This window comes from Moschus berezovskii, chromosome 11 (assembly GCF_049115385.1).
Source record: "Moschus berezovskii isolate FMDL1 chromosome 11, NW_MosBer_1.0, whole genome shotgun sequence".
Classification (NCBI taxonomy): Eukaryota; Metazoa; Chordata; class Mammalia; order Artiodactyla; family Moschidae; genus Moschus; species Moschus berezovskii.
Window position 1 is genome coordinate 45,660,653 of NC_142470.1, and position 27,396 is coordinate 45,688,048.

The window sequence follows — 27,396 nt, forward strand, 5'->3', positions numbered from 1 at the left end:
GCAAAGGGGAATTGAGGTAGCAGATGGAATTAAGGTTGCTAATCATCTGACTAAATTTAAAATAGGGAGATTATCCTGGATTATCCAGATGGGCCTAACGTAATCCTTAAATGTGGAAGGAGGAGGCAGAAAAGACACCATCAGTGATTCACAGTAAGAAGACTCAACCCGCCACCACAAGCTTTGAAAAGTGTACAAAGAAGACTATAAAGCCAAGGAAAGCAAGAAGTCAAAAAGCAAAGAAACATTCTCCTCCAGAAACTCCAGAAAGGAATGCACCCTGTTTAAGCCACTAAATTTGTGATAATTTGTTACAGTAGAAGAAAAACCAGATACAAGTGTTAGGATGTGGTCTATATTTTTAATAGATTGTTTTGACTGTGCTGAATTGACAGGGAAAGCTGCCTTGAAATCAGGGGAAGTTTAGATGTGAGTTCTGTTTTCACACTTAACCATCTGAATAGTATGCTCAGGACTTAACTTGAACATTAGTTTGGAAAGTTTAGCTTCCCAAAGATAATTAAAATTTTTGTTGTAACTTCTCTCTCAATAGACAAAGCAAGTTTAACCAGAGACAAGTAAAAGAAGGTCCTATAGGAGCTTCAGTTCAGTTCAGTTCAGTCGCTCAGTCGTGTCCGACTCTTTGCTTGGTAATATCTAAATCTCTAAAAGACAGAGAGGAAGAAAGAACAGCAAGGCAGCATGGCCCACAGCCTGGATCTACTCTGTTCAGTTCAGTTCAGTTGCTCAGTCGTGACCAACTCTTTGCGAACCCAAAAATCACAGCACGCCAGGCCTCCCTGTCCATCACCAACTCCCGGAGTTCACTCAAATTCATGTCCATCGAGTCAGTGATGCCATCCAGCCATCTCATTCTCTGTCGTCCCCTTCTCCTCCCGCCCACAATCCATCCCAGCATCAGAGTCTTTTCCAGTGAGTCAACTCGTCGCATGAGGTGGCCAAAGTATTGGGGTTTCAGCTTTAGCATCAGTCCTTCCAATGAACACCCAGGATTGATCTCCTTTAGAATGGACTGGCTGGATCTCCTTACAGTCCAAGGGACTCTCAAGAGTCTTCTCCAGCACCACAGTTCAAAAGTATCAATTCTTCGGTGATAAGCTTTCTTCACAGTCCAACTCTCACATCCATACATGACCACTGGAAAAACCATAGCCTTGACTAGAAGGACCTTTGTTGGAAAAGTAATGTCTCTGCTTTCTAATATGCTATCCAAACAAGAGATTTCTTCAAGAAAATAAGAGATTCCAAAGGAACACTTCATGCAAAGATGGGCTCGATAAAGGACAGAAATGGTATGGACCTAACAGAAGCAGAAGATATTAAGAAGAGGTGGCAAGAATACACAGAAGAACTGTACAAAAAAGATCTTCATGAACAAGATAATCACGATAACATCATCACTGACTTAGAGCCAGACATCTTGGAATGTGAAGTCAAGTGGGCCTTAGAAAGCATCACTACAAACAAAGCTAGTGGAGGTGATGGACTTCCAGTTGAGCTATTTCAAATCCTGAAAGATGATGCTGTGAAAGTGTTGCACTCAATATGCCAGCAAATTTGGAAAACTCAGCAGTGGCCACAGGACTGGAAAAGGTCAGTCTTCATCCCAATCCCAAAGAAAGGCAATGCCAAAGAATGCTCAAACTACCGCACAATTGCACTCATCTCACATGCTAGTAAAGTCATGCTCAAAATTCTCCAAACAAGGCTTAAGCAATATGTGAACCATGAAATTCCAGATGTTCACGCAGGTTTTAGAAAAGGCAGCGGCACCAGAGATCAAATTGCCAACATCCGCTGGATCATGGAGAAAGCAAGAGAATTCCGGAAAAAAACTATTTCTGCTTCATCGACTATGCCAAAGCCTTTGACTGTGTGGATCACAATAAACTGTGGAACATTCTGAAAGAGATGGGAATACCAGACGACCTGACCTGCCTCTTGAGAAACCTGTATGCAGGTCAGGAAGCAACAGTCAGAACTGGACATGGAACAACAGACTGGTTCCAAAAAGGAAAAGGAGTACATCAAGGTTGTATATTGTCACCCTGCTTATTTAACTTATATGCAGAATATATCATGAGGAACGCTGGGCTGGAAGAAGCACAAGCTGGAATCAAGTTTGCCAGGAGAAATATCAATAACCTCAGATATGCAGATGACACCACCCTTATGGCAGAAAGTGAAGAGGAACTCAAAAGCCTCTTGATGAAAGTGAAAGAGAGTGAAAATGTTGGCTTGAAGCTCAACATTCAGAAAACAAAGATCATGGCATCCAGTCCCATCACTTCATGGCAAATAGATTGGAAAACAGTGGAAACAGTGTCAGACTTTATTTTTTGGGGCTCCAAAATCACTGCGGATGCTGATTGCAGCCATGAAATTAAAAGACGCTTACTCCTTGGAAGGAAAGTTATGACCAACCTTGATAGTATATTAAAAAGCAGAAACATTACTTTGCCAACAAAGGTCCGTCTAGTCAAGGCTATGGTTTTTCCCGTGGTCATGTATGGATGTGAGAGTTGGACTGTGAAGAAGGCTGAGCGCCAAAGAATTGATACTTTTGAACTGTGGTGCTGGAGAAGACTCTTGAGAGTCCCTTGGACTGCAAGGAGATCCAACCAGTCCATTCTAAAGGAGATCAGTCCTGGGTGTTCATTGGAAGGACTGATGCTAAAGCTGAAACTCCAATACTTTGGCCACCTCATGTGACGAGTTGACTCACTGGAAAAACTCTGATGCTGGGATGGATTGGCGGCGGGAGGAGAAGGGGATGACAGAGAATGAGATGGCTGGATGGCATCACCGACTTGATGGACATGAGTTTGAGTGAACTCCGGGAGCTGGTGATGAACAGGGAGGCCTGGCGTGCTGTGATTCATGGCGTCGCAAAGAGTCGGACATGACTGAGCGACTGAACTGAACTGAACTGAGGTTGGTCATAACTTTCCTTCCAAGGAGTAAGCATCTTTTAATTTCATGGCTGCAATCAGCATCCGCAGTGATTTTGGAGCCCAAAAAACCAAAGTCTGACACTGTTACCACTCTTTCCCCATCTATTTCCCATGAAGTGATTGGACCAGATGCCATGATCTTTGTTTTCTGAATGTTGAGCTTCAAGCCAACCTTTTCACTCTCCTCTTTCACTTTCATCAAGAGGCTTTTGAGTTCCTCTTCACTTTCTGCCATAAGGGTGGTGACATCTGCATATCTGAGGTTATTGATATTTCTCCTGGCAATCTTGATTCCAGCTTGTGCTTCTTCCAGCCCAGCATTCCTCATGATGTACTCTGCATATAAGTTAAACAAGCAGGGTGCCAATATACAACCTTGACGTACTCCTTTTCCTATTTGGAACCAGTCTGTTGTTCCATGTCCAGTTCTGTCTGTTGCTTCCTGACCTGCATATAGGTTTCTCAAGAGGCAGGTCAGGTGGCCTGGAATTCCCCTCTCTTTCAGAATTTTCCACAGTTTATTGTGATCCACACAGTCAAAGGCTTTGGCATAGTCAATAAAACAGAAATGGATGTTTTTCTGGAACTCTCTTGCTTATTCGATGATCCAGCAGATGTTGGCAATTCAATCTCTGGTTCCTCTGCCTTTTCTAAATCCAGCTTGAACATCTGGAAGTTCACAGTTCACGTATTGCTGAAGCCTGGCTTGGAGAATTTTGAGCATGACTTTACTAGCGTGTGAGATGAGTGCAATTGTGCAGTAGTTTGAGCATTCTTTGGCATTGCCTTTCTTTGGGATTGGGATGAAGACTGACCTTTTCCAGTCCTGTGGCCACTGCTGAGTTTTCCAAATTTGCTGGCATATTGAGTGCAGCACTTTCACAGCATCATCTTTCAGGATTTGAAATAGCTCAACCGGAATTCCATCACCTCCACTAGCTTTGTTTGTAGTGATGCTTTCTAAGGCCCACTTGACTTCACATTCCAAGATATCTGCCTCTAGGTCAGTGATCACGCCATTATGATTATCTTGGTCGTGAAGATCTTTTTCCTACTCACCAATGGTTAAAACTGTTTTTGCTCACTGTTGTCTCCACAGCATCTAACCCATTACCAGTCACAGAGTGTGCATTTAACAAATATTCAATCCATGAATGGGCTTCCCTGGTGGCTCAGGTGGTAAAGAATCCGCCTGAAATGTAGGAGACCCGGGTTCAATCCCTAGGTCAGAAAGAACCCCTGGAGAAGAAAATGGCAACCCACTCCAGTATTCTTGCCTGGATCCCAAGGACAAGGGGGCCTGGCAGGCCACAGTCCATGGGATTGCAAAGAGTCGAACACCACTGAGCAACTAACACTGACTTGACAATCCATGAATGAACCATAATGTGTTTTCTTAATTGTAAATCTTTCCCATATACTATTCTCAAACTTCACATTCTTACAAATCACTGAACAAAATTTTAATTTCTGGGTAACCTATGGCAAAATTAATAAACCAAATTAATTTGAACTAAAATGTAACATAGAAACCAACTTAAAACTGGTTTTGAATAGACTGTACTGCATTTGAGTTTATAAACAAACTTCCTAGCATGTAAACTGAGAGTAGAGATGTTTGTCTTTTCTTTGTTTATTACACACTGCTTCATCCTCCAGGACTTTTAAAAGGGCCTGGTAGCAGCAAGAGAATGAAGCAGAGATGGAGGTTATCTACAGAAGCCAAACTTACTCCAATCCAGCCTTGAGTTGGGATTCAGTGTAACACATTTCTCAATTTCCCATTATTTATGAGAGTTTTATAGGGAAATAAAGATACTATTTAGCTGGTTCTTTATAACTCAAAAAAAGTGCCTGACATGCAACAGATGTTCAATAGATATATACTGAATAAATAAAAGGATTGTTTATAATTCAATAAAATGTATAGGATATAAGACTATATAGCTGATATTAAGTGTGTAAAGTAGACATTTTAGATATACAAAAGAATCAAACACTTTCAAATGTAAAACAGTTACAACACTTTGGCATAAATGAGTTTCTAAAAAATACCACCGTTATGTGAATTGACTGAGACTTCATACCTTATATGCGATTAATATGTTATTCAACAAGTTGGTTTTCATAGTTTTGATGTGGCCAAGAAAACCATTATTCAAATAGCTCATTTTTCATATTTTTGATCAGCAATTTTTAAAGTTACATAACTCAAAGAAAAAACAATTTAGAAGGAAAAAAATCCACAGTAAGAAGAGCAATGATAAGCAAAATAAATGATCCTAGAACTAAACTAAAGATACTTTATATTTGGTATTGTCCTAGTTATTTTATTTCAAGTAGTCAACTTCTCTAGTTGCTTCAATTTTTCACTTGTACTAAATGATCCCCTTTGATGTCTAAAATTCTTTATTGTAGAAAATAAATTTTGTATTTTTAGCAAATTTATCTATTGTGATATTTACTGTCATAAATTTATCATAATGTTGGTTAGTTTCTTGCTTTGTTATATCTGAATTCATACCTAAGAAACTCCAAATAAAATACTATCCTGTTGAAAGTTATTAAATTTTGTTTTGGTGTTTATTCATACGTAAGCAGTTTTCTTTAACTTGGAACAAAAAAAAATGGCCATCTATTCAGAATCCTTATGTGTGCCTATAAACAATATAATTGATGAAAATCTTCAGTGTTTACAAAACAAAGATAATTGTCAACAGAATCCCTGGTGGTAGACTTTCCAGAAAAAGACAAATTTACAGCCTATAATTCATGAAGATTGGCTCAAAACAAACTGTCCCTGCCAACAGAAAATCTGACAATTATTCTGTTGTCTAATTTGGCTCAGTCTAAGTTGACCTTGTTTATTCATCTCAGTCTTTTAATTCCTGTTATCTTGGCATAAGAGAAGAACATATGGCATATGTCTACAAAGTCCATTTCTGCATCTTAAACTGAAATAAATGTAGAATATACTGAACATCTCAATGTGTTCGGCTATTAAGGTAGCTAATTGTATATTAGATAGAACTAGTTAAGTTCATATTATCCCTACTAAGTGTCTGCTGCCATAAAACTAGAAACTAAAAAATATTTTTCGAAGGCTCAATGTAGGGCTAAAACTGGCTAATTTTAAGCATATTTTCAAAAATATTAAGCTCTTTTAAAACATAAACACGAAAGGGTATCAGCAATCTGACAACCTAAAGATGTTTACAGGTTTTCACTGCATCTCTAGCTATGTTTAAGAATGGAGATGAAGGTAATATAAGAAAGATAATGGGAGCTGAAGAACAAAATGAATATTTTCATTTTCTCTTCGGTTTAATCTGTCTCCAATGAACTGAGGCAGTCTCAAGGAAATCAGAACATAATATAAACTGAAAAATATCAAAATACAACATATCAAAACTTGTGGGATATAACTTAAAACAGTGCTTATTGGAGATTTTATTCCACTAAATGCTTATTTTAAGAATATCTTGATGAACTGTCTAAACACCTTAAGAAACTAGAGGAAAAAAGATCAAAATAAACTCAAAACAAGCAGAAGTAAAGAAACAGTAAACATAAGAGCATACGTCGTTGAAACTGAAAATAGAAAAACAAAGAAAATCAATGAAGTCAAAAGTTATTGTTTAAAAAGATCAATAAAATTTATAAAATTCTGGTCAGACTGACAACAAAAGAGGGAAGACGTAGGCTCTCATTCTCAGGAAAAAAAGGATATCTTAATAGACCTCAGACATTAAATAGATAATAATGTTGTGAACCACTCTATGAATATAAATTTGATAACATAGTTGGAACAGACGAATTATTTAAAAACCACAAGCTACCAAGCTTGCTGAAAATGAAGAAGATAATCTGAATACTCCTAGGGCTATTTTAAAACTGACTTTATAGTTAAGAAAAAGAAAACTCCAAAAAAGATACATTGAGGTCCAGACAGTCTCATTGGTGAATTGAGAGAGGGAAAAAATGATCAATTGTGCACAATCTCTATCAGAAAATAAAGATTAAAAAACTTCTCCCAACTTAGTTTCTAAAGCTACTATTACCAAGAGTACCAAAACAAAAAAACCACTTTCTATTAATACCCCCATAAATACAGAAGCAAAAATTCTCAACAAAAGATTAAGAAATATAATTCAGCAATGTATTTTTTAAAAATACAACACAAGTGTAGTTTACCTTGGAAATGAAAGGCTCACTCAATTTTGAAAACCAGTGAAATCTACTATATTGAAAGTTCAAACAACAAAAACTGGTAGATCAGATCAACTGAAACAAAAAGAGCATTTGACCAGATTTAAAATCCATTTAGGATTTTCTGATTTAATATCCATTTAGGGTTTTCTAAAACTCAGAAAAAAAGAAAAAGAAAAACAAGAGACTTTCTCAGTATATACAGAAAAGCTACAAAAACAAAACAACACAGCTTGGAAAATAGCAAAGATGTCCACTCTCACCACTCATATCCATCACTGTGCTAAAAGTCTTAGCCAATATAATAAGATAAGAAAAAGAAAGAGACATACAGCTTGTGAAAGACGTAAAACCACCCCTGTTTTCAGACAACATGTTTATCAACATAGAAAATCCCAAGATTATCTACCAAAAACTACAGCTAACAAGTGAGTTTAACAAGATCACAGAATAAACAGCCAACACATAAAAGTCCATTGTATTCCTATATAAAAATAATGTACAATTGGAAGTCAAATTTTTTTAAAGTTTACAGTAGCTCCAAAATATATTAATCTAGAAGTTACTCTGGAATACATCTAACAAAACTTGAACAGAATCTGTATGCCAAGAACTATAGAATACTATTTAATCATAAGAAATCAAAATAAATGGATACACTCATCTGGTTTATGGATTGGAAAATTCAATGTAGTGAAGATGTCAGTAGTCTTCTGACTGATCTAAAGATTTAACACAATTCTAATCAAAATCCCAGAAAGGATTTTTGTAGACACCAGCAAGGTGATTACAAAATTCATAGAGAAAGACAAAGAAATCAGAACAGGAAAAGTAATTTTTAAAGGGGGAAATAATGTTGGAAGAATCATACATGATCATAAGTCTTTCTAAAGCAGGAGGCAGCAAATATTTTCTGTGAAGGGCCAGTTAGTAAATATTTTGGGTTTTGCAGGTCATACAGTCCCTTTCACAGCTACGAAAGGCTGTAACTATATAGAGAAAACAACCATTGACAATATGTAAATGAATGACTCTTTCAATAAAATTATATTTATAAAACTAGGTATGTGCTGGATTTGGCTATGGATTGTTGTTTGCCACTCCCTGCTCTAAAGCTAAACTAATTAAGAAAGTATGGTGTTATCAAAAGGATAGATAAAGATTTATGAAACAAAACAGAGAACTCAGAAGTAGACTCATACAAATATGCCCAACTGATCTTCAATAGAAGTATAAAGACAATTCAATGAACAAGGGATACTCTTCAATAAATGGTACTTAAACAACTGGAATCAATGTGTAAGAACCATGAGCCCAAACTAAACCTCACAGTTTATTCAAAAATTAACTCAAAATGGATCATAGATCTAAATATAAAATATAAAGCTACAAAAATTCTAGAAGAAAATATAGGAGGAAATCTTCATGATCTGAAAACAGTCAAAGAATTCTCAGACCTGATGCTGAAAGCAGAAGTCATAATTTTAAAAAACTGATAAGCTGGACTTCATCAACTTTTGCTCTTCAAAGAACACTGTTAAGAGCACTAAGAAGACAAGCTACTTGCTTGGAGAAAATATTTTCAAATCACATGACAGGCACTGAATTTATATCCAGAATGTATTTTAAAAAACCCTCAAAACTCAACAAGAAGAAAACAACCCAATTAAAATGGGTAAAAGGTTTGACTTGAACAGATACTTTAATAAAGAGATATACAGATGGTAAATAAGCACATGAAAAAATATTCAGTATGACTAGACATGAATAAAGTACAAAATTAAAAACCATGATTATATACCCCTACACACCTATTGGAATATCTGTAATTAAAAACATACTGACAATACTAAGCACTGGTTAAGATGCAGAGCAACTCGAGAACTCATTCCTTGCTGATGAAAATACAAAAATGGTACAGCCATCCTGGGAAACAGTTTAGCAGTTTCCTATAAAGTAAAAATATATTTAAGGAATTCCCTGGCAGTCCAGTGGTTAGGACTCTGCACTTTCACTGCAGGGGGCCCAAGTTTAATCCCTGTTCCAGGGAACTAAGATCCCACAAGCCATGTGGCTCCCCACTCCCAAAAAAGAACTACATATATACATTTAGCATGAGCCAGCAATACTATTCTTGAGTATGTACCCTAGAGAAATGAAAACTTATGTCACACAAAAACCCGTAGATGAATTGTTGATAGCATTTTACTTACAATTGCCAAAACCTGGGAAAACAAATATCCTTAAACAGGTGAAAAAACAAACTGGTACATCTATAAAATGGAATATTTCTCAGCAAATAACAAACTACTGATACATGTAATATCTTGAATGAAGATCAAGAGCAATATACTGAGCTACAGAAGTCAGCCATAGAACTTTACATGTATTATTTCAATTATATGACATTCCTGAAGTCAAAACTACAGTCATGGTGAGAAGCAATTGCCAGGAGTACTGCTAAGGGACAATGTGACTATAAAGTCTTGAGGGAATTTTTTAATCATGATGAAACCATTCTGTATTCTGTGGTGGTAATAACATGAATCTATACATCTGGCTTCCCTGGTGGCTCAGAGGTTAAAGCGTCTGCCTCCAATGAGCAAGACCTGGGTTCGATCCCTGGGTTGGGAAAATCCCTGGAGAAGGAAATGGCAACCCACTCCAGTACTCTTGCCTGGAGAATCCCACGGATGGAGGAGCCTGGTAGGCTACAGTCCATGGGGTTGCAAAGAGTCGGACACGACTGAGCGACTCTATATCTATAAAAGTTCATTTTAATGTATAGTAACATACAATAAAAATTTTAAACCCAAAGACTTATTTTGTATATAGGAGAGTTACCTAAAACTTCCTAAGACAATATAGACTCAACTTTGTTAAAAGAGACGCATAATAATAAGTATAGGAGCTAACTATCCAGATAAGAATGCTGGATATTTGGATTATGTTAATGTTCTTTTTCTGTTTTTTAATTTTTTAATGTTCTGTTAAATTTGTTTGTTTTTCGACATGTAAAATTAGAAATTACTATCAAAATTAGAAAAACATAATGTATTTAACAGGGAACTTTTACCATTCATTCTAATTTTGTAAAACCCAGGAATAACTTACAGCATCACATTTTGTTTCCATGATTGCTGTTTTCGAAAACTGTAAATGTGAAATATTTCATTTATATGTTAATGAATTTAATTGCTCTTCAAAATGTGCTGTAAAATGTTTAATAGTGAGAAAGTTATGGATGGAAGGACTTTTTTCAGAAGAAACTACACTACACCAGGATGAGAAGACGACATCAGAGGTAGACAGCTTGCCCAAGATGCTGGACCTGATTCGTATGATCATTTATAATGTTTTCTTGACTTCTTAGCCCTCTGCATATAAATCAAATGCTTTTCTACCATAGGCTTGATCCTATGCTAGTTTTAGAAATTAATCCAATTGTCGGGTTTGTAGACATGTAAAAGCTCATTCAGCTTATACAAAAACTCTGTTAGACTTGTGCCATCCTAATGTCCTTAAACCATGGCAACAGTCTGTTTCTAAATTGGAAAATTAAAAACAATAGCTGGAAATCAGAGTCAGGGCTATGGGAAATCCAAGATGGCTGCTTGGCTTTTCCCAGCTCCCTGACAAACCTCAATTTTTATTTGATGGGTTAAAGCCTCCCTGGCTACAGGGCCTCCATAATGAAAACTCATGGAATATTAAGTTTTGTAAATTGTTAAATTAAGTTTCTAGTTTTGTTAATGTCTAGTGTTTACTAAGACTCACTGCTGAGACAGTTCCTTGTTACATGATACTGCTAAAAGATTTAATTAAGTTATTAAAAAGGACACTCTAGGTTAGTTTCTAAGGCTTATCTCAGTAACCAATCTTCAGATAAAGGTCAGATGGTCCATACTGTACAACCAGGAGATTAACACCAGACTATAATCATTTAACGAATGAAGTCAGGTGACTTGGGGTATACCAGGCTTTATCTAATGAAAGTTCTTGACTTATAATTCTTATTTTAGTAATAACTGCTATCTATGGCTATATTATTTTCTATGTCACTTGTTTCACTGAGCCTGTGATATAATGCTGAACTGATAGTTCCATATGAGATCAATAATTGTAATAGACTCTGGGTATGGGAAAAAGCAACAAGAGGAAATATTTTCCTGGACCAGAAGGCTAGTAAGACAGTGGTCCAGAGACTTTTGCTACTTGCAAGGCCTGCTCCAATTTTAGCACACTGAGTGGCCCATCACTTCCCATGAACCTTCCCAGCACCGCGGGACACAATGGCCATGAAATGGTGTCACATGGTCAGATATGTGGCTATGAAGGGACCCTGCTGACTGGAAGTTGGTCCTTGCCAGCTGCCACTATAAAGATTACATCATGACCATTGCAAGCTGCTGACCTTCAACACCCCCTGAAGGAAGTTCAGGGTGAAAATCAGGAATGAGGCACTCTGTGCTCTGAAAAAAAAAAAAAAACTGGCAGAACAGGCCTTCAGATAGTTAGATCTTTTCATAAAAAGGTTTATGAGTTCCAGTTCTTGCATCTTCTCATACCTAGAAAAACACTGACGTCATTAATGGTGAAATCTGCTTTGGCTATTAAAAAAATTTTTTTTATACAATTAAAAGTCAAAATAGAGTAGCTATGGTTCAGACATCCTGGGAAATAACTATTTACCAGATATCCTGAAAAATGATATTATGGGTGTGATTTCAGATTAGACGCTCCTGTAATGCATTTTTGCTTCTGTACTTTGCTTGCTGCTCGTAAAACCAAAGTTACTCCATTTTAAGATAAGGTTTTTAAATAAAGATTCCTAAAATTGTTTTTAAAAAAAATAAAAAATTAAAGAATCACTTCAAAAAAAAAAAAGAAAAAAAAATACACTCGAAAGTATCACACACACACAAAAAAAGGTTTTTAATATTATGGTATTTAAATGATTATATAGTTGAAAGTTTCCAATGAAATTTTTTTCATATTTTTTAAAAACTCTTAAATTTGAAAATATGCAATATTTAAAATGTATAACATTTAACCCTATGACTTCCTTTTTCATTCTTTTTCAAACTAAAAAAACCTATACACAATAGACAAGCATTTGACAGAAGGAATGAACTTGAAGAAGGCATCTGTGCTGGATCTTTGATGGCTAAGAACTGTAATGAAGATAATGGTATCCAAGGTACACAAAGTGTTCAAAGTGTAACAGAAAAACAGTGTCATAGCTGGCAAGAGCTTTCAGAGAATGCATAAAAACAAGAAAATCCCGAGCATTTTTAGTTGATGTCTTGTAAGACTGCCACCTCATGCGATGAGTTGACTCACTGGAAAAGCCTCTGATGCTGGGAAAGGTTGGGGGCGGGAAGAGAAGGGGACGACAGAGAATGAGATGGCTGGATGGCATCACCGACTCGATGGACATGAGTTTGAGTGAACTCCGGGAGTTGGTGATGGACAGGGAGGCCTGGCGTGCTGTGATTCATGGAGTCGCAGAGAGTCGGACACGACTGAGTGACTGAACTGAACTGAACTGAACTGAAGACTGCTCTTGGCTAGTATAATGTAAAATACCAAGCCACTTGATTATAACAAAGGCTTAATTTTAATAAGCACACAAATAAATCTGGGGATTCCGTTAAAATGCTGATTCTCATTCAATAGATCTGGGGTATAGCTCATGATTCTTAGTTTCTAACAAACTTTCAAGTGATGTTTATGGTACTGGCCTGAAGATTACACTTGGAAAAGTCAGAGTTTGAAGGTCACTGAGAAAAACGGCATGATTCTTACCCAATTTAGTAACAAGAAGATAAAAACAGTATGTACTATAATGTAAGGCAGCCATGCTATACACTTCCTAAAAGTAGTACCCCCAAAATTGTGAAGAGCTAACAGCATTCACCTCCAGCCAAGATGTTCAGCCGAGCAGGTATCCTTCAAAAATAAATAGAATTTGACCATGCATACAAAATTATGAAAACAGAAAACACAGATAATAATACATAGATGGCTGCCTGTGAAGGGACTAAAATATTTGCATGTTCTCACTATGTCCCCTTCACAGTCCCCTAAAGATAAACCTAACTTTGGGCTACTCATTTTCATATCTTTATATCTGAGAATGGGCCAATTCTGCTGAACTAAGAGAAACTGTGAGATGAAAAATTTGGAAGAAAGGAAGAAGATACAGAAGACGAGATAGGCATGTTGAGTTGAGAGGCCTTCTGTGAAGTTCTTTTTTCTGAAAAGACCAAGGAAGGAATACATGACAGCAACTTCAGCATCTGAGAGATGGTGAAAAGAGAAAAAGAAGTTTTAAGTATTGCATAGTGCCAAGAATACAGCAGTTACTCTTTATCCCCCATAAACTGAGGCCTACCAACTCCATGTTACAAAGCAGATGTACTATATGATTCCAACTCTGACCCAAAACACTGTCACTTCAACTCTTCAGCTATTCTTAACATGAAATCAAAATTTCAATGGAATGATTCATATAAAGGACAGGCAGTTGAATAAACAATTCAAAGTGATTCTTTTGGCATTAATGGCTGAAAGATACATGATTCTGTCTTCAGAAAAATAAGATATTTTTGTCTCTGCTTTCACGTTAATTTGAAAAAATGTGTAGAGGTAATAGTATTCAAAGGCCAGCAAAAAAAGCTGAAATTACAAATTGATGGCTACTAGCAAGATGGCAGAATAGGAGGTCCCTCTAGCCCTCATTCCCCCACAGAAACTAATTGGGCAACCATCCATGAAAAGATGCAAACAAATAAAGGAAAACAATAGAATGGAAAAGACTAGAGTTCTCTTCAAGAAAATTACAGACACCAAGGGAACATTTCCTGCAAAGACAGGCACAATAAAGGAAAGAAACAGGATGGACCTAACAGAAACAAAAGATATTAAGAGGCGGTGGGAGGAATACACAGAAGAACTATACAGAAAAGGTTTTCATGATCCAAATAACCACAGTGGTGTGATCACTCATCTAGAGCCAGACATCCTGGAGTGCGAAGTTAAATGGGATAAGTTAGGAAGCATCATTACAAACAAAGCTAGTGGAGGTGATAGAATTTCAGCTGAGTTATTTAAACTCCTAAAAGATCAGGTTGTTAAAGTGCTGCAGTCTATATGCCAGAAAATTTGGAAAACTCAGCAGTAGCCACCAGACTCGAAAAGGTCAGTTTCATTCCAATCCCAAAGAAGAGCAATGCCAAAGAATGTTCAACCGACCACACAATTGCACTCATTTCACATGCTAGCAAGAGCATGCTTAAAAATTCTCCAAGCTAGGCTTCGACATTACATGAGCCAAAAAATTCCAGATGTACAAGCTGGATTTATAAAAAGCAGTGGGGCTTCCCTGGTGGCTCAGAGGTTAAAAGCGTCTGCCTCCAATGCAGGAGACCCGGGTTCGATCCCTGGGTCGGGAAGATCCCCTGGAGAAGGAAATGGTAACCCACTCCAGTATTCTTGCCTGGAGAATCCCATAGACAGAGAAGCCTGGTAGGCTACCGTCCACGGGGTCGCAAAGAGTCGGACACGACTGAGTGACTTTACTTACTTACTTTACTAGTGGAACCAGAGAACAAATTGCCAACATTTGCTGGATCATAGAAAAAGCAAGAAAATTCCAGAAAAAACACCTACTTCTGCTTCATTGACTACACTAAAGCCGTGGTGTGGATCACAACAAATTGTGGAAAATTCTTAGAGATGGGAAAACCAGACCACCTTACCTGCCTCCCGAGAAACCTACATGCTGGTCAAAGAGCAACAGTCAGAACCAAACATAGAAAAATGGACTGGTTCAAAACTGGGAAAGGAGTACATCAAGGCTGTATACTGTCACCCTGCCTGTTTAAGTTATATGCAGAGTACATCATGTGAAACGTTGGGCTAGATGAGGCACAAGCTGAAATCAAGACTGCCAGGAGAAATATCAGTAACCTCAGACGTGCAGATGACACTACTCTTATGGGCAGAAAGTGAAGAGGAACTAAAGATCCTCTCAAGGAAGGTGAAAGAGGAGAGTGAAAAGGCTGGCTTAATATTGAACATTCGAAAAACTAAGATCATGGCATCCAGTCCCATCATTTCAAGGCAAATAGATGGGGAAACAATGGAAACAGTGACAGCTTTTATTATCTCGGGCTCCAAAATCACTGCAGATGGTGATTGGGGCCATGAAATTAAACGATGCTTGCTCCTTGGAAGAAAAGCTATAACCAACCTGCTGCTGCTGCTGCTAAGTCACTTCAGTCGTGTCCGACTCTGTGTGACCCCATAGACGGAAGCCCACCAGGCTCTCCCGTCCCTGGGATTCTCCAGGCAAGAACACTGGAGTGGGTTGCCATTTCCTTCTCCAATGTGTGAAAGTGAAAGTGAAGTTGCTCAGTCGTGTCCGACCCTTAGCGACCCTACGGACTGCAGCCTACCAGGCTCCTCCATCCATGGGATTTTCTAGGCAAGAGTACTGGAGTGGCTTGCCATTGCCTTCTCCGATGACCAACCTAGACAGCTTATTAAAAAGCAGAGACAAATACTTTGCCAACAAAGGTCCAACTAGTCAAAGCTATGGTTTTTCCAATAGTCATGTATGGATGTGAGAGCTGGACCATAAAGAAGGCTGAACACTGAAGAACTGATGCTTTCAAACTGTGGTGCTGGAGAAGACTCTTGAGAGTTCCCTTGGACAGCAAGGAGATAGAAACCTAAAAGAAATCAACCCTGAATATCATTGGAAGGACTGATGCTGAAGCTGAAGCTCCAATACTTTGGCCACCTGATGAGAAGACCTGACCTAATGGAAAAGACCCTGATGCTAGGAAAGACAGAAGGCAGGAAGAGGGGATGACAGAGGACATTAAGGCATCACCAACTGAATGGACATGAGTTTGAGCAATCTCCTGGAGATGGTGGAGAACAGGGAAACCTGGCGTGCAGCAGTCCATAGGGTCACAAAGAGTCGGACACATATGAGCAACTGAACTGAACTGAACCAACCCTAAAGAAATGTATATAGATGACTGGCTTGACAAAGAATATTTTTTAAATTGTCATAAAGCAGCTCAATGAGGTAAAAGAGGACACATCAGATAGACGACTAAAGACAATCAGAAAACTAATATATAAACAAAATGAGATGTTAATAAAGAAATAGAAACCATTTTAGAAAGAAAAAGAAAACTGGGACCTATAATTTGAAGCTATTTATTCATTGAGAGGAACAACAAAAAATAAAAAATATGAAGAAAGTCTATGGAATTTATGGTATACCAATAAGGAACCAATAGTATTTTGGGAGTCTCAGGAGGACAGACAGAGAGAAAGAGAAAAGCTAAAAACTTATTTAAAGACATAATGGTTGAAACATCAGAAATCTAGAGAGGGAAATGGACATCCAGATTTGTGAGGCCCCAAAGTCTACAAATAGGTTGAACCCAAAGAGATTTTTATGAGACACATACAACTGTCAAAAATCCAATGCAAAGAGAGAATTTTCACTGCAGTGAGAGAAAAATTACTTGTCACATTAAAGGGAATATGCAAGGAAAAGCACATAAACTATTGGTGGATTTCTTAGCAGAAACTTTGTAGGTCAGAAGCAAGTGGGATGATATATTCAAAACTTTAAAGGAAAAACTTTCAAACAAGAATACTTTACACCTGGCAAAATTTCTTCTCTTTAAGAAAGGAGGAGAAAGAAAGACTTTCCCAGACAAATGCTGAGGGAGATCATCAGTACTTGATCTGCCTTGCTAGAAGTGCTTAAAAGGACTTTAAATTGAAACAAACAAAATGCTAGACAATAACATGAAAATATAAGTCATTGCTAAAGGAAATATGAAGAAAAACACAATACTGTAATTATGGCACATAAATCACTTGTAACACTAGTCTATAAAGACAAAAATAGCAAAAATAACTAAACCACTGAAATGTGTTCATGGAAACACAATACAGAAAAAAGTAAAATCTAGTATGAGTTCGTAAATTGTGTTTATGAGGGAAGGAGTAGAGGGTGCGCTTTCTGTATACAATTGAAGTTAAGTTGTTATCAGTTTAAAACAGACTGCTATAACTATAAAATGTCTGATGTGAGCCCAGTAGCAGCTTTTTAATAAGTGTAATAGTTTCCCAAGGATAAAGAGAACAGAACCAAAGCATGCTACCAAAAAAAAAAATAATCAAACAATAAAGAAAGCTGAGCAGAGGACAAGAACAAGAGAACTATATAAAAAAAAAAGACAAAAGCAATTAACAAAATGGTAATAGGAACCCCCTTCCTATCAATAATCACTTTAAATACAAGTGGATTATTTTTGTCCTTCAGTTGCTAAGTTATGTCCAACTCTTTGAGACCCCATGCACTGAAGCACGCCACTTCCCCGTCCTTCACTATTTCCTGGAGCTGCACAAACTCAGGTCCATTGAGTCAGTGATACCATCCAACCATCTCATTCTCTGTCTCCCCCTTCTCCTCCTGCCTTCAATCATTCACAGCAGCAGGTATTTTCCAATGAGTCGGCTCTTCGCAACAGGCAGCCAAAGTATTCAAGCTTCAGCCTCAGTCCTTCCAGTAAATATTCAGGGTCGATTTCCTTTAGGATTGATTGGTTTGATTTCTGTGCAGTCCAAGGGATACTGAGGAGTCTTCTCCAACACCACAGTTTGAAAGCAACAATTCTTTGGCACTCAGACATCTTTATGATCCAACTCTCATATCCATACATGACTAGTGGAAAACCCATAGCTTTGACTTCACAGACCTTTGTTGGCAAAGTTGTTGGCAAAGTCTCTGCTTTTTAATACACTGTCTAGGTTTGTCATAGCTTTTCTTCCAAGGAGCAAGCATCTTTTAATTTCATGGTCCCAGTCACCATCTGCAGTGATTTTGGAGCCCAAGAAAATAGTCTGTCATTGTTTCCATTGTTTTTCATCTATTTGCCATGAAGGGATGGGACCGGATGCCATGATCTTAGTTTTTTGAATGTTGAGTTTTAAGCCAGCTTTTTCACTTTCCTCTTTCACCTTCATCAGGAGGCTCTTTAGCTCCTCTTCGCTTTCTGATATTAGAGTGTTATCATCTGCATATCGGAGGTTGTTGATATTTCTCCCAACAATCTTGATTACCGCTTGTTGTTCATCCAGTCTGGCATATCTCATGATGTACTCTGCATATGAGTTAAACAAGCAAGGTGACAATATACAGGCTTGACATATTCCTTTCCTAATTTTGAACCAGTCCATTGTTCCACGTCTGGTTCTAACTTGTGCTTCTTGACCTGAATATAGGTTTTGCAGGAGGCAGGTAAGCTGGATGGGTATTCCCATCTCTTAAAGAAAATTCCACAGTTTGTTGTGATCCACACAGTCAAAGGCTTTAGCGTCATCAATAAAGCAGAAGTTAGATGCTGTTTTCTGGAATTTTCTTGCTTTTTCTATGATCCAAAGATGTTGACAATGTGATCTTTGGTTCCCCTGCCTTTTCTAAATCCAGCTTGTACATCTGGAATTTCCTGGTTCATGTACTGTTGAAGCCTAGCTTGAAGGATTTTAAGCATGATCATGCTAGCAGGTGAAGTGAGTGCAATTGTGTGGTCAGTTGAACATTCTTTGGCATTTCTCTTCTTTGGGATTGGAATGAAACTGACCTTTTCGAGTTTGGTGGCTACTGCTGAGTTTTCCAAATTCTCTGGCATTTAGACTGCAGCACTTTAACAGAATCATCTTTTAGGGTTTTAAATTTCTCAGCTGGAATTCCAACACCTTCACTAGCTTTGTTTGTACAATGCTTCCTAAGGCCCTCTTGACTTCACACTCCAGGATGCCTGACTCTAGGTGAGTGACCACATCATCATGGTTATCCTAGTCATTAAGACCTTTTATGTACAGTTCTTCTGTATGTCCCTGCCACTTCTTCTTAATGTCTTTGGCTTCTCTTAGGTCCTTGCCATTTCTGTCCTTTCCATCTTTTCATGAAATGTTCCCTTGATATCTCCAATTTTCTTGAAGAGATCTCTAGTCTTTCCCCATTTTATTGCTTTCCTTTATTTCTTTGCATTGTGCACTTAAGAAGGCTTTTTCTCCTTGCTGTTCTTTAAACTCTGCATTCACTTGGGTATATCTTTCCCTTTCTCCTTTGCCTTTTGCTTTTCTTCTTTGCTAAGCTATTTGTAAGCCTCCCCAGACAACCATTTTGCCTTCTTGCATTTCTTTTTCTTTTGGACGGTTTTAGTCACCACTTCCTGTACAATATTATGAACCTCCCTCCATTGTTCTTCAGGCAATCTTATTATATCTACTCTCTTGAGTCTATTTGTGACTCCCATTGTATAATCAGAGGCTTCCCTGGTGGCTCAGAGGTTAAAGCGTCTGCCTGCAATGTGGGAGACCCAGGTTTGATCCCCAAGAGAAGGAAATTGCAACCCACTCTTGCTTAGAAAATCCGATAGGTGGAGGAGCCTGGTACGCTACAGTCCACCAGGTCACAAAGAGTTAGATACGACTGAGCGACTTCACTTTCACTTTCAGTGTATAATCATAAGGGATTTTATTTATGTCATACCTGAATGCTAGCTTAAAATGGTAGAGTAGAAGGACATGCTATTATCTTCTCCTGCAAGAACATCAAAATCACACTAGCTGCTAAACCATCAGCAAGAAGATGTTGGAACCCACCAAATAAAAAAGATACCCCACATCTAAAGACAGAGGAGAAGCCACATCGAGACAGTAGGACAGTCACTATCATATTAAAATCAAACCCCATACCCGCCAAAGACTCTTGGAGGGCACAAACAAAACCTGCTGTGCACCAGGACTCAGGGGAAAGAAGCAGTGACCTCTATAACAGACTGAGCCAGACCTTCCGGTGAGTATCTGAGGGTCTCCTGCAGAAGTGTGCATCAGCAGTGGCCTGCTGCTGGATCAGAGGCACTGGCAACAGCAGCCCTGGGAGGTGCAGCATGTTGGCATAAGCGCCCTTGGAGGAGGTTGCCATTAGCCCACTGACTATAATGGTCCTTGGAGTCCTTTTGAAGGAGGTTGTCATTACTGTCATTACCCCTACCATACTTTGGACTAAGGCCAAACTACAGGGAAGGAATACAGCCCCACCCATCAGCAGAAAATTGGATTAAACATTTACTGAGCATGGCCTCACCCATCAAAGCAAGACCCAGTTTTACCCACAGCTGGTCCCTCCCACCAGGAAACTTCTCAAGCCTCTTATCCTCATCCATCAGAGGGCAGACAGAATGAAAACTGCAATCACAGAAAACCACCCAAACTTATCACATGGATAACAATCTTGTATAATTCAATGAAGCTATGAGCTGTGGCATGTAGGGCCACCCAAGACAGACAGGTCATGGTGGAGAGTTCTGAGAACACATGGTCCACTGGAGAAGAGAATGGAAAACCACTTCAGCATTCTTGCCTTGAGAGCCCCATGAACAGTATGAAAAGGCAGAAAGATATGACACTGAAAGATGAACTCCCCAGGTTGGTAGGTGCCCAATATGCTACTGGAGAAGAGCAGAAAAACAGCTCCAGAAGAAACGAAGAGGCTGAGCCAAAGCGGACAATGCCCAGCTGTGGCTATATCTGGTAGTGAAAGTAAAGTCTGATGCTGTAAAGAAAAATATTGCATAGGCGCCTGGATTGTTAGGTCCATGAATCAAGGTAAATTGGAAATGGCCAATCAAGATATGGCAAGAGTGAACATCAACATTTTAGAAATCTGTTCAGTTCAGTCGCTCAGTCGTGTCCGACTTTTTGCGACCCCATGAACCACAGCATGCCAGGCCTCCCTGTCCATCACCAACTCCCAGAATCCACCCAAACCCATGTCCATTATGTCAGTGATGCCATCCAACCATCTCATCCTCTGTCGTCCCCTTCTTCTCCTGCCCTCAATCTTTCCCAGCATCAGGATCTTTTCAAATGAGTCAGCACTCCGCATCAGGTGGCCAAAGTACTGGAGTTTCAGCTTCAACATCAGGCCCTCCAATGAACACCCAGAACTGATCTCCTTTAGAATGGACTGGTTGGATCTCCGTGATGTCCAAGGGACTCTGAAGAGTCTTCTCCAACAATGCAGTTCAAAAGCATCAATTCTTCGGCACTCAGCCTTCTTTATAGTCCAACTTTCACATCCATACATGACTATTGGAAAAACCATAGCCTTGACTAGATGGACCTTCATTGGCAAAGTAATGTCTCAGTTTTTTTATATGCTGTCTAGGTTGGTCATAACTTTCCTTCCAAGGAGTAAGCGTCTTGTAATTTCATGGCTGCAATCACCATCTGCAGTGATTTTGGAGCCCAAAAATATAAAGTCAGCCACTGTTTCCCCATCTATTTGCCATGAAGTGATGAGACCGGATGCCATGATATTAATTTGGAAACAGTGAACTGCAATCACAGAAAACTGGACTGGAATGGGTGAATTTGATTCAATGACCATTATATCTACTACTGTGGGCAAGAATCCCTTAGAAGAAACGTAGTAGCCCTCATAGTCAACAAAAGAGTCTGAAAGTACTTGGGTGCAATCTCAAAAATAAGAGAATGATCTCTATTCATTTCCAAGGCAAACCATTCAATATCACAGTAATCTAAACCTAGGCCCCAACCACCAATGCTGAAGAAGCTGAAGTTGAATAGTTAGTTCTATGAAGACCTACAAGACCTTCAGGAACTAACACCAAAAAAATATGTCCTTTTCATCATAGGGGACAGGAATGCAAAAGTAGGAAGTCAAGAGATACCTGGAGTATCAGGCAAATTTGGCCTTGGAGTACAAAATGCAGCAGAGCAAAGACTAACAGAGTTCTGCCAAGAGAAGGCACTGGTCATAGCAAAGACTCTCTTCCAACAACACAAGAGACAACTCTAAACATGGATATCACCAGACGATCAGTACCAAAATCAGACTGATTATATTCTTTGCAGTCGAAGATGGAGCAGCTCTATACAGTCAGCAAAAACAAGACCAGGAGCTAACTGTGGCTCAGATCATGAAATCCTTATTGCAAAACTCAGGCTCAAATTGAAGACAGTAGGGAAAACTACTATGCCATTCACAGATGACCTAAAATAGGTAGGAGAGACTGAAACATAGTCTTGCCACAAACTCCACCTCACATGGCAACCCACAATCAGAACTCTCAAATCAGATCTTCTCCCTGAGGAGCAAGGGATTTAAACCCCACTTTCGATTCCCCAAACTTTAAGATCTATGCCTTAGAGCTGAGCCCCCAAACATCTAGACTTAAAAGCCAGTGGGGCTTGCATCCACAAGACCAACAGGTCTCTAGCAAACTAAGAAACAGTTTTTAAAGAGCTCCTAGACTCACCTGAATATGCCCCAGGGCCCAAGACAGAGGCTGCAACTGAAAAATCACCCAGTCTTTCTGTGAAAGAGGCCTATTTATTGCTCTTAAATCTTCTGCCTTAGAAACAGGCATCTAATTTAACCATATATTGCCTACTGCAATACTTCCCGAAGATGGAGGCTAGCACTCTTTCACTGCTTTACTCCGGGTCACTGGTATCTCCTGGAAAGTAACTGAGCACTCAGTGGCTGTTTTCATAGAAATAAACAGTTATAAAACTGTATGTAACTACAAAAGACCCCAAACAGCAGAAGAAGAACAAATCTAGAATCATCATGTTTCCTGATTTCCTACTATATTACAAAATGTAGTAATCAAAATAGTATATAGTATTAGCATAGAGACAGACACATAGATCAATAGAACAGAATTGAAAGTTTAGAAACAAACCTATAACTATATAGTCAATTAATTAACAACAAAGGAGCCAAGAATATACAATGGAGAATGAAATAATCTCTTCAGTAAATGGTATGGGGAAAACTGGATAGTCACATGCAGAACCACTATCCTACACCGTACACAAAACTTAACTCAAAATTCTTTAAAGACATGATTGTAAGACCTGAAACCATAAAACTCCTAGAAGTTTTATGTAGTAAGTGCCCTGACATCAACCTTGATGATGATTTTTGGGTTAAACAACAAAAGCGAAGCAAACAAACAAGTGAGTCTACATAAATTACAAAGCTTCTAGACAGCAAAAGAAGCAATCAACAAAATCAAAAAGCAACATAGAGACTGGCTGAAAATATCTGCAAATCACACATCTGATACGGGGTTAATATTCAAAATATACAATAACTAATATAACTTAATAAAAAATATAATTTCAAAATGGGCAGAGACTCTGAATAGACTTTTTTTTTCTGAAGAAGACATACAGAGGGCAAATAGGTACATGATAATGTGCTCAACATCACTATTCATTCAGTTCCATTCAGTTTAGTCGCTCAGTCCTGTCCGACTCTCCGTGACCCCATGAATCACAGCACGCCAGGCCTCCCTGTCCATCACCAACTCCCGGAGTTCACTCAAACTCATGTCCACAGAGTCGGTGATGTTATCCAGCCATCTCATTCTCTGTCGTCCCCGTCTCCTCCCACCCCCAACCTTTCCTAGCATCAGAGTCTTTTCCAGTGAGTCAACTCATCGCATGAGGTAGCCAAAGTATTGCAGTTTCAGCTCTACCATCAGTCCTTCCAATGAACACCCAGGACTGATCTCCTTTAGAATGAACTGGTTGGATCTCCTTGCAGTACAAGGGACTCTCAAGAGTCTTCTCCAACACCACAGTTCAAAAGCATCAATTCTTCGGCGATCAGCTTTCTTCAAAGTCCAACTCTCACATCAATACATGACCATGGGAAAAACCACAGCCTTGACTAGCCGGACCTTGGTTGGCAAAGTAATGTCTCTGCTTTTTAATATACTATCAAGGTTGGTCATAACTTTCCTTCTAAGGAGTAAGCGTCTTGTAATTTCATGGCTGCAATCAGCATCTGCAGTGATTTTGGAGCCCAAAAATATAAAGTCTGACCTGTTTCCACTGTTTTTCCATCTATTTCCCATGAAGTGATGGGACCAGATGCCATGATCTTTGTTTTCTGAATGTTGAGCTTCAAGCCAACCTTTTCACTCTCCTCTTTCACTTTCATCAAGAGGCTTTTGCGTTCCTCTTCACTTTCTGCCATAAGAGTGGTCTCATCTGCATATCTGAGGTTATTGATATTTCTCCCAGAAATCTTGATTCCAGCTTGTGCTTCTTCCAGCCCAGCGTTCCTCATGATGTACTCCGCATATAAGTTAAATAAGCAAGGTGACAATATACAGCCTTGATGTACTCCTTTTCGTATTTGGAACCAGTCTGTTGTTCCATGTACAGTTCTGACTGTTGCTTCCTGACCTGCATACAGGTTTCTCAAGGGGCAGGTCAGGTGGTCTGGTATTCGCATCTCTTTCAGAATTTTCCACAGTTTATTGTGATCCACACAGTCAAAGGCTTTGGCATAGTCAATGAAGCAGAAATAGATGTTTTTCTGGAACTCTCTTGCTTTCTCGATGATCCAGTGGATGTTGGCAATTTGATCTCTGGTGCCTCTGCCTTTTCTAAAACCTGCTTGAACATCTGGGAGTTCACGGTTCACATATTTATTAGGGAAATGCAAATTAAAACAATGAGTTATCACCTCACACCTGTCAGAATGTCTACCATCAAAAAGACAGGAAATAACAAGTGTTGGTCATAAATGTGGAGAAAAAAAAACCCTCATGCCTTGTTGGTGTGAATATGAATTGGTACAGCCACTATGGAAAACAGTATGGAGTTTCCTCAAAAAATTAAAATTAGAATTACCAGATGATCCAGCAATTCCATTTCTGGGTACTTATCAGAAGAAAACAAAAGCACTAACTCAAAAAGATATTTGTACCTTCCATGTTTGCTGCAACATTATTTACAGTAGCCAACTTACAAAACCAACCTAAGCATCCATTAGTGATGATTGGATAAAAAAATATGATATACACACACACAATGGATTATTATTCAGCCATAATAATGAAGGAAATTCATACTCTTCTGAAGCCTGTTTATTGCTTTCTCTAGTTTTAAGTCATGATTAAGTATTTCAAGTTATGATTATTATTTCTTTTTTTAATGAGGATATTAAAAGGTTCTATAATTTTTATTGAAGTCTTTATTAGATTTTAAGATAATGTTCTGATCTTTTATTTTAGAAAGAGAAATAAGAGAAGACTGCAAAGAACAGGTAAAAAAAAACTTTCTCTTACTATTTATTAGATATCTAAATTCCAAAAGAAAAGCATACTGTATGTGATTATTTTAACTCATGAATAGATACCTACTGGAATATACTAGTTGGAAACATCTTTGTATAAAATGATTCAGATTTTCAGTATTTCAGAATTATAATTTTTGAAAAACAAAATTTGCATAATGAACTATGTACAAAAGAAATGATATATCTGAAATTTTCCTCAAAATAATCCAGTGTGTTAACTTATATGCAGAGTACATCATGAGAAACGCTGGGCTGGATGAAGCACAAGTTGGAATCAAGATTGCTAGGAGAAATATCAATAACCTCAGATATGCAGATGACACCACCCTTATGGCAGAAAGTGAAGAGGAACTAAAAAGCCTCTTGATGAAAGTGAAAGAAGACAATGAAAAAGTTGGCTTAAAGCTCAACATTCAGAAAACTAAGATCATGGCATCTGTTCCCATCACTTCATGGCAAATAGATGGGGAAACAGTGGAAACAGTGGCTGATTTTATTTTTCTGGGCTCCAAAATCACTGCAGATGGTGTTTGCAGCCATGAAATTACAAGACGCTTACTCCTTGGAAGGAAAGTTATGACCAACCTAGATAGCATATTAAAAAGCAGAGACATTACTTTGCCAACAAAGGTTCGTCTAGTCAAGGCTATTGTTTTTCCAGCGGTCATATATGGATGTGAGAATTGGACTATAAAGAAAGCTGAGCACCAAAGAATTGATGCTTTTGAACTGTGGTGTTGAAGAAAACTCTTGAGAGTCCCTTGGACTGCAAGGAGATCCAACCAGTTCATCCTACAGGAGATCAGTCCTGGGTGTTCATTGGAAGGACCGATGTTGAAGCTGAAACTCCAATACTTTGGCCACCTCATGTGAAGAGTTGACTCACTGGAAAAGACCCTGATGCTGGGAAAGATTGAGGGCAGGAGGAGAAGGGGATGACAGAAGATGAGATGATTGGATGGCATCACCGACTCGATGGACATGGGTTTGTGTGGACTCTGGGAGCTGGTGATGGACAGGAAGGCCTGGCGTGCTGTGGTTCATGGGGTCACAAAGAGTCAGACACGACTGAGCAACTGAACTGAACTGACCGAATCCAATGTGGAGAAAATAGCAGGGATATACATGACTTAAAGTAGTCATGAGTTGATGATTGATATAGGCGGCTGATGCATAATATAGTAGCTTATATATACCATTCTCTCTAGTTTGGTGTGTATTTTCAATTATCCAAAATTAAACTTTTAAAAATAAAACGTTTATAATAATTATGAAGCTATAAAATTCATTTTTATCACATTTATGTGTGATTTTTAGAGGTAACGCACGTGGGTTCCCTCTCCATCTTCTGTTGCTGGTATCACAACTAAGGTCATTTTGAGAGGAGAAATCAGTGCCCTGCTATATCAGTTCCAAAAAGGTTATGTATAAGTCAGAGAAAGCTTCATAATTTTATTAAAAGCACAAAGTGGATTATCATAGTAACTGATTCATTATAAGATTTGAGTTTGAATGATAGCTTCACAATTATTGCAATTATAACTTTGGAAAAATAAATCATCTCTGTTAAGTCTCAACTACTTCATCTGTAAAATATAGATAATTCCAAATACCCCAAAAGATTTTTGTGAAGCTCTGTTGTGACCATGTATGTATTGGGATTTTGTTAATTATACGGAACTATACTAATGATAGTCATTATTAATATCATTATTTCAATCTACTTATTTATGAACATATCTATATTGAAAATATAATAACTGCTTGGAGGGAAATGTTCATATTACTGTTGAATGTTCATGCATAATAATCTGCACTTAGTTTCTTAAAGCTTAAAGAAATTTAATCAAAGTTTTATATATTTTTAAGTAATTTATTTTTTAGAACACTAACAAAGAAAAAAGTTGCAACCTATCAAAATTTAAAAACACATTCACTTGATATACAAGTCTGTATGAGATAAGATTCTGAGATCCAATA

The 27,396-nt window shown here is 38.3% G+C and overlaps 1 protein-coding gene across 6 annotated transcripts in view; it reads left to right on the forward strand.

The window, feature by feature from the left end:
* WDPCP (WD repeat containing planar cell polarity effector) overlaps positions 1-27,181 on the forward strand; it is a 385,832-nt gene extending 358,651 nt beyond the window's left edge. For 4 of the 6 annotated variants that reach the window (XM_088841307.1, XM_088841309.1, XM_088841308.1 and 1 more), the window contains 2 exons: positions 25,352-25,383; positions 25,646-27,181. In XM_088841307.1, coding sequence (XP_088697433.1) covers positions 25,352-25,383; positions 25,646-26,157 — 544 coding nt within the window. In that variant the 3' untranslated portion in view covers positions 26,158-27,181. Of the gene's footprint in view, positions 1-65; positions 831-25,351; positions 25,384-25,645 lie in introns of those variants that run through there. The other 2 variants (XM_088841310.1, XM_088841313.1) reach the window with 2 other exon arrangements.
* Positions 27,182-27,396: the final 215 nt, after the last annotated feature.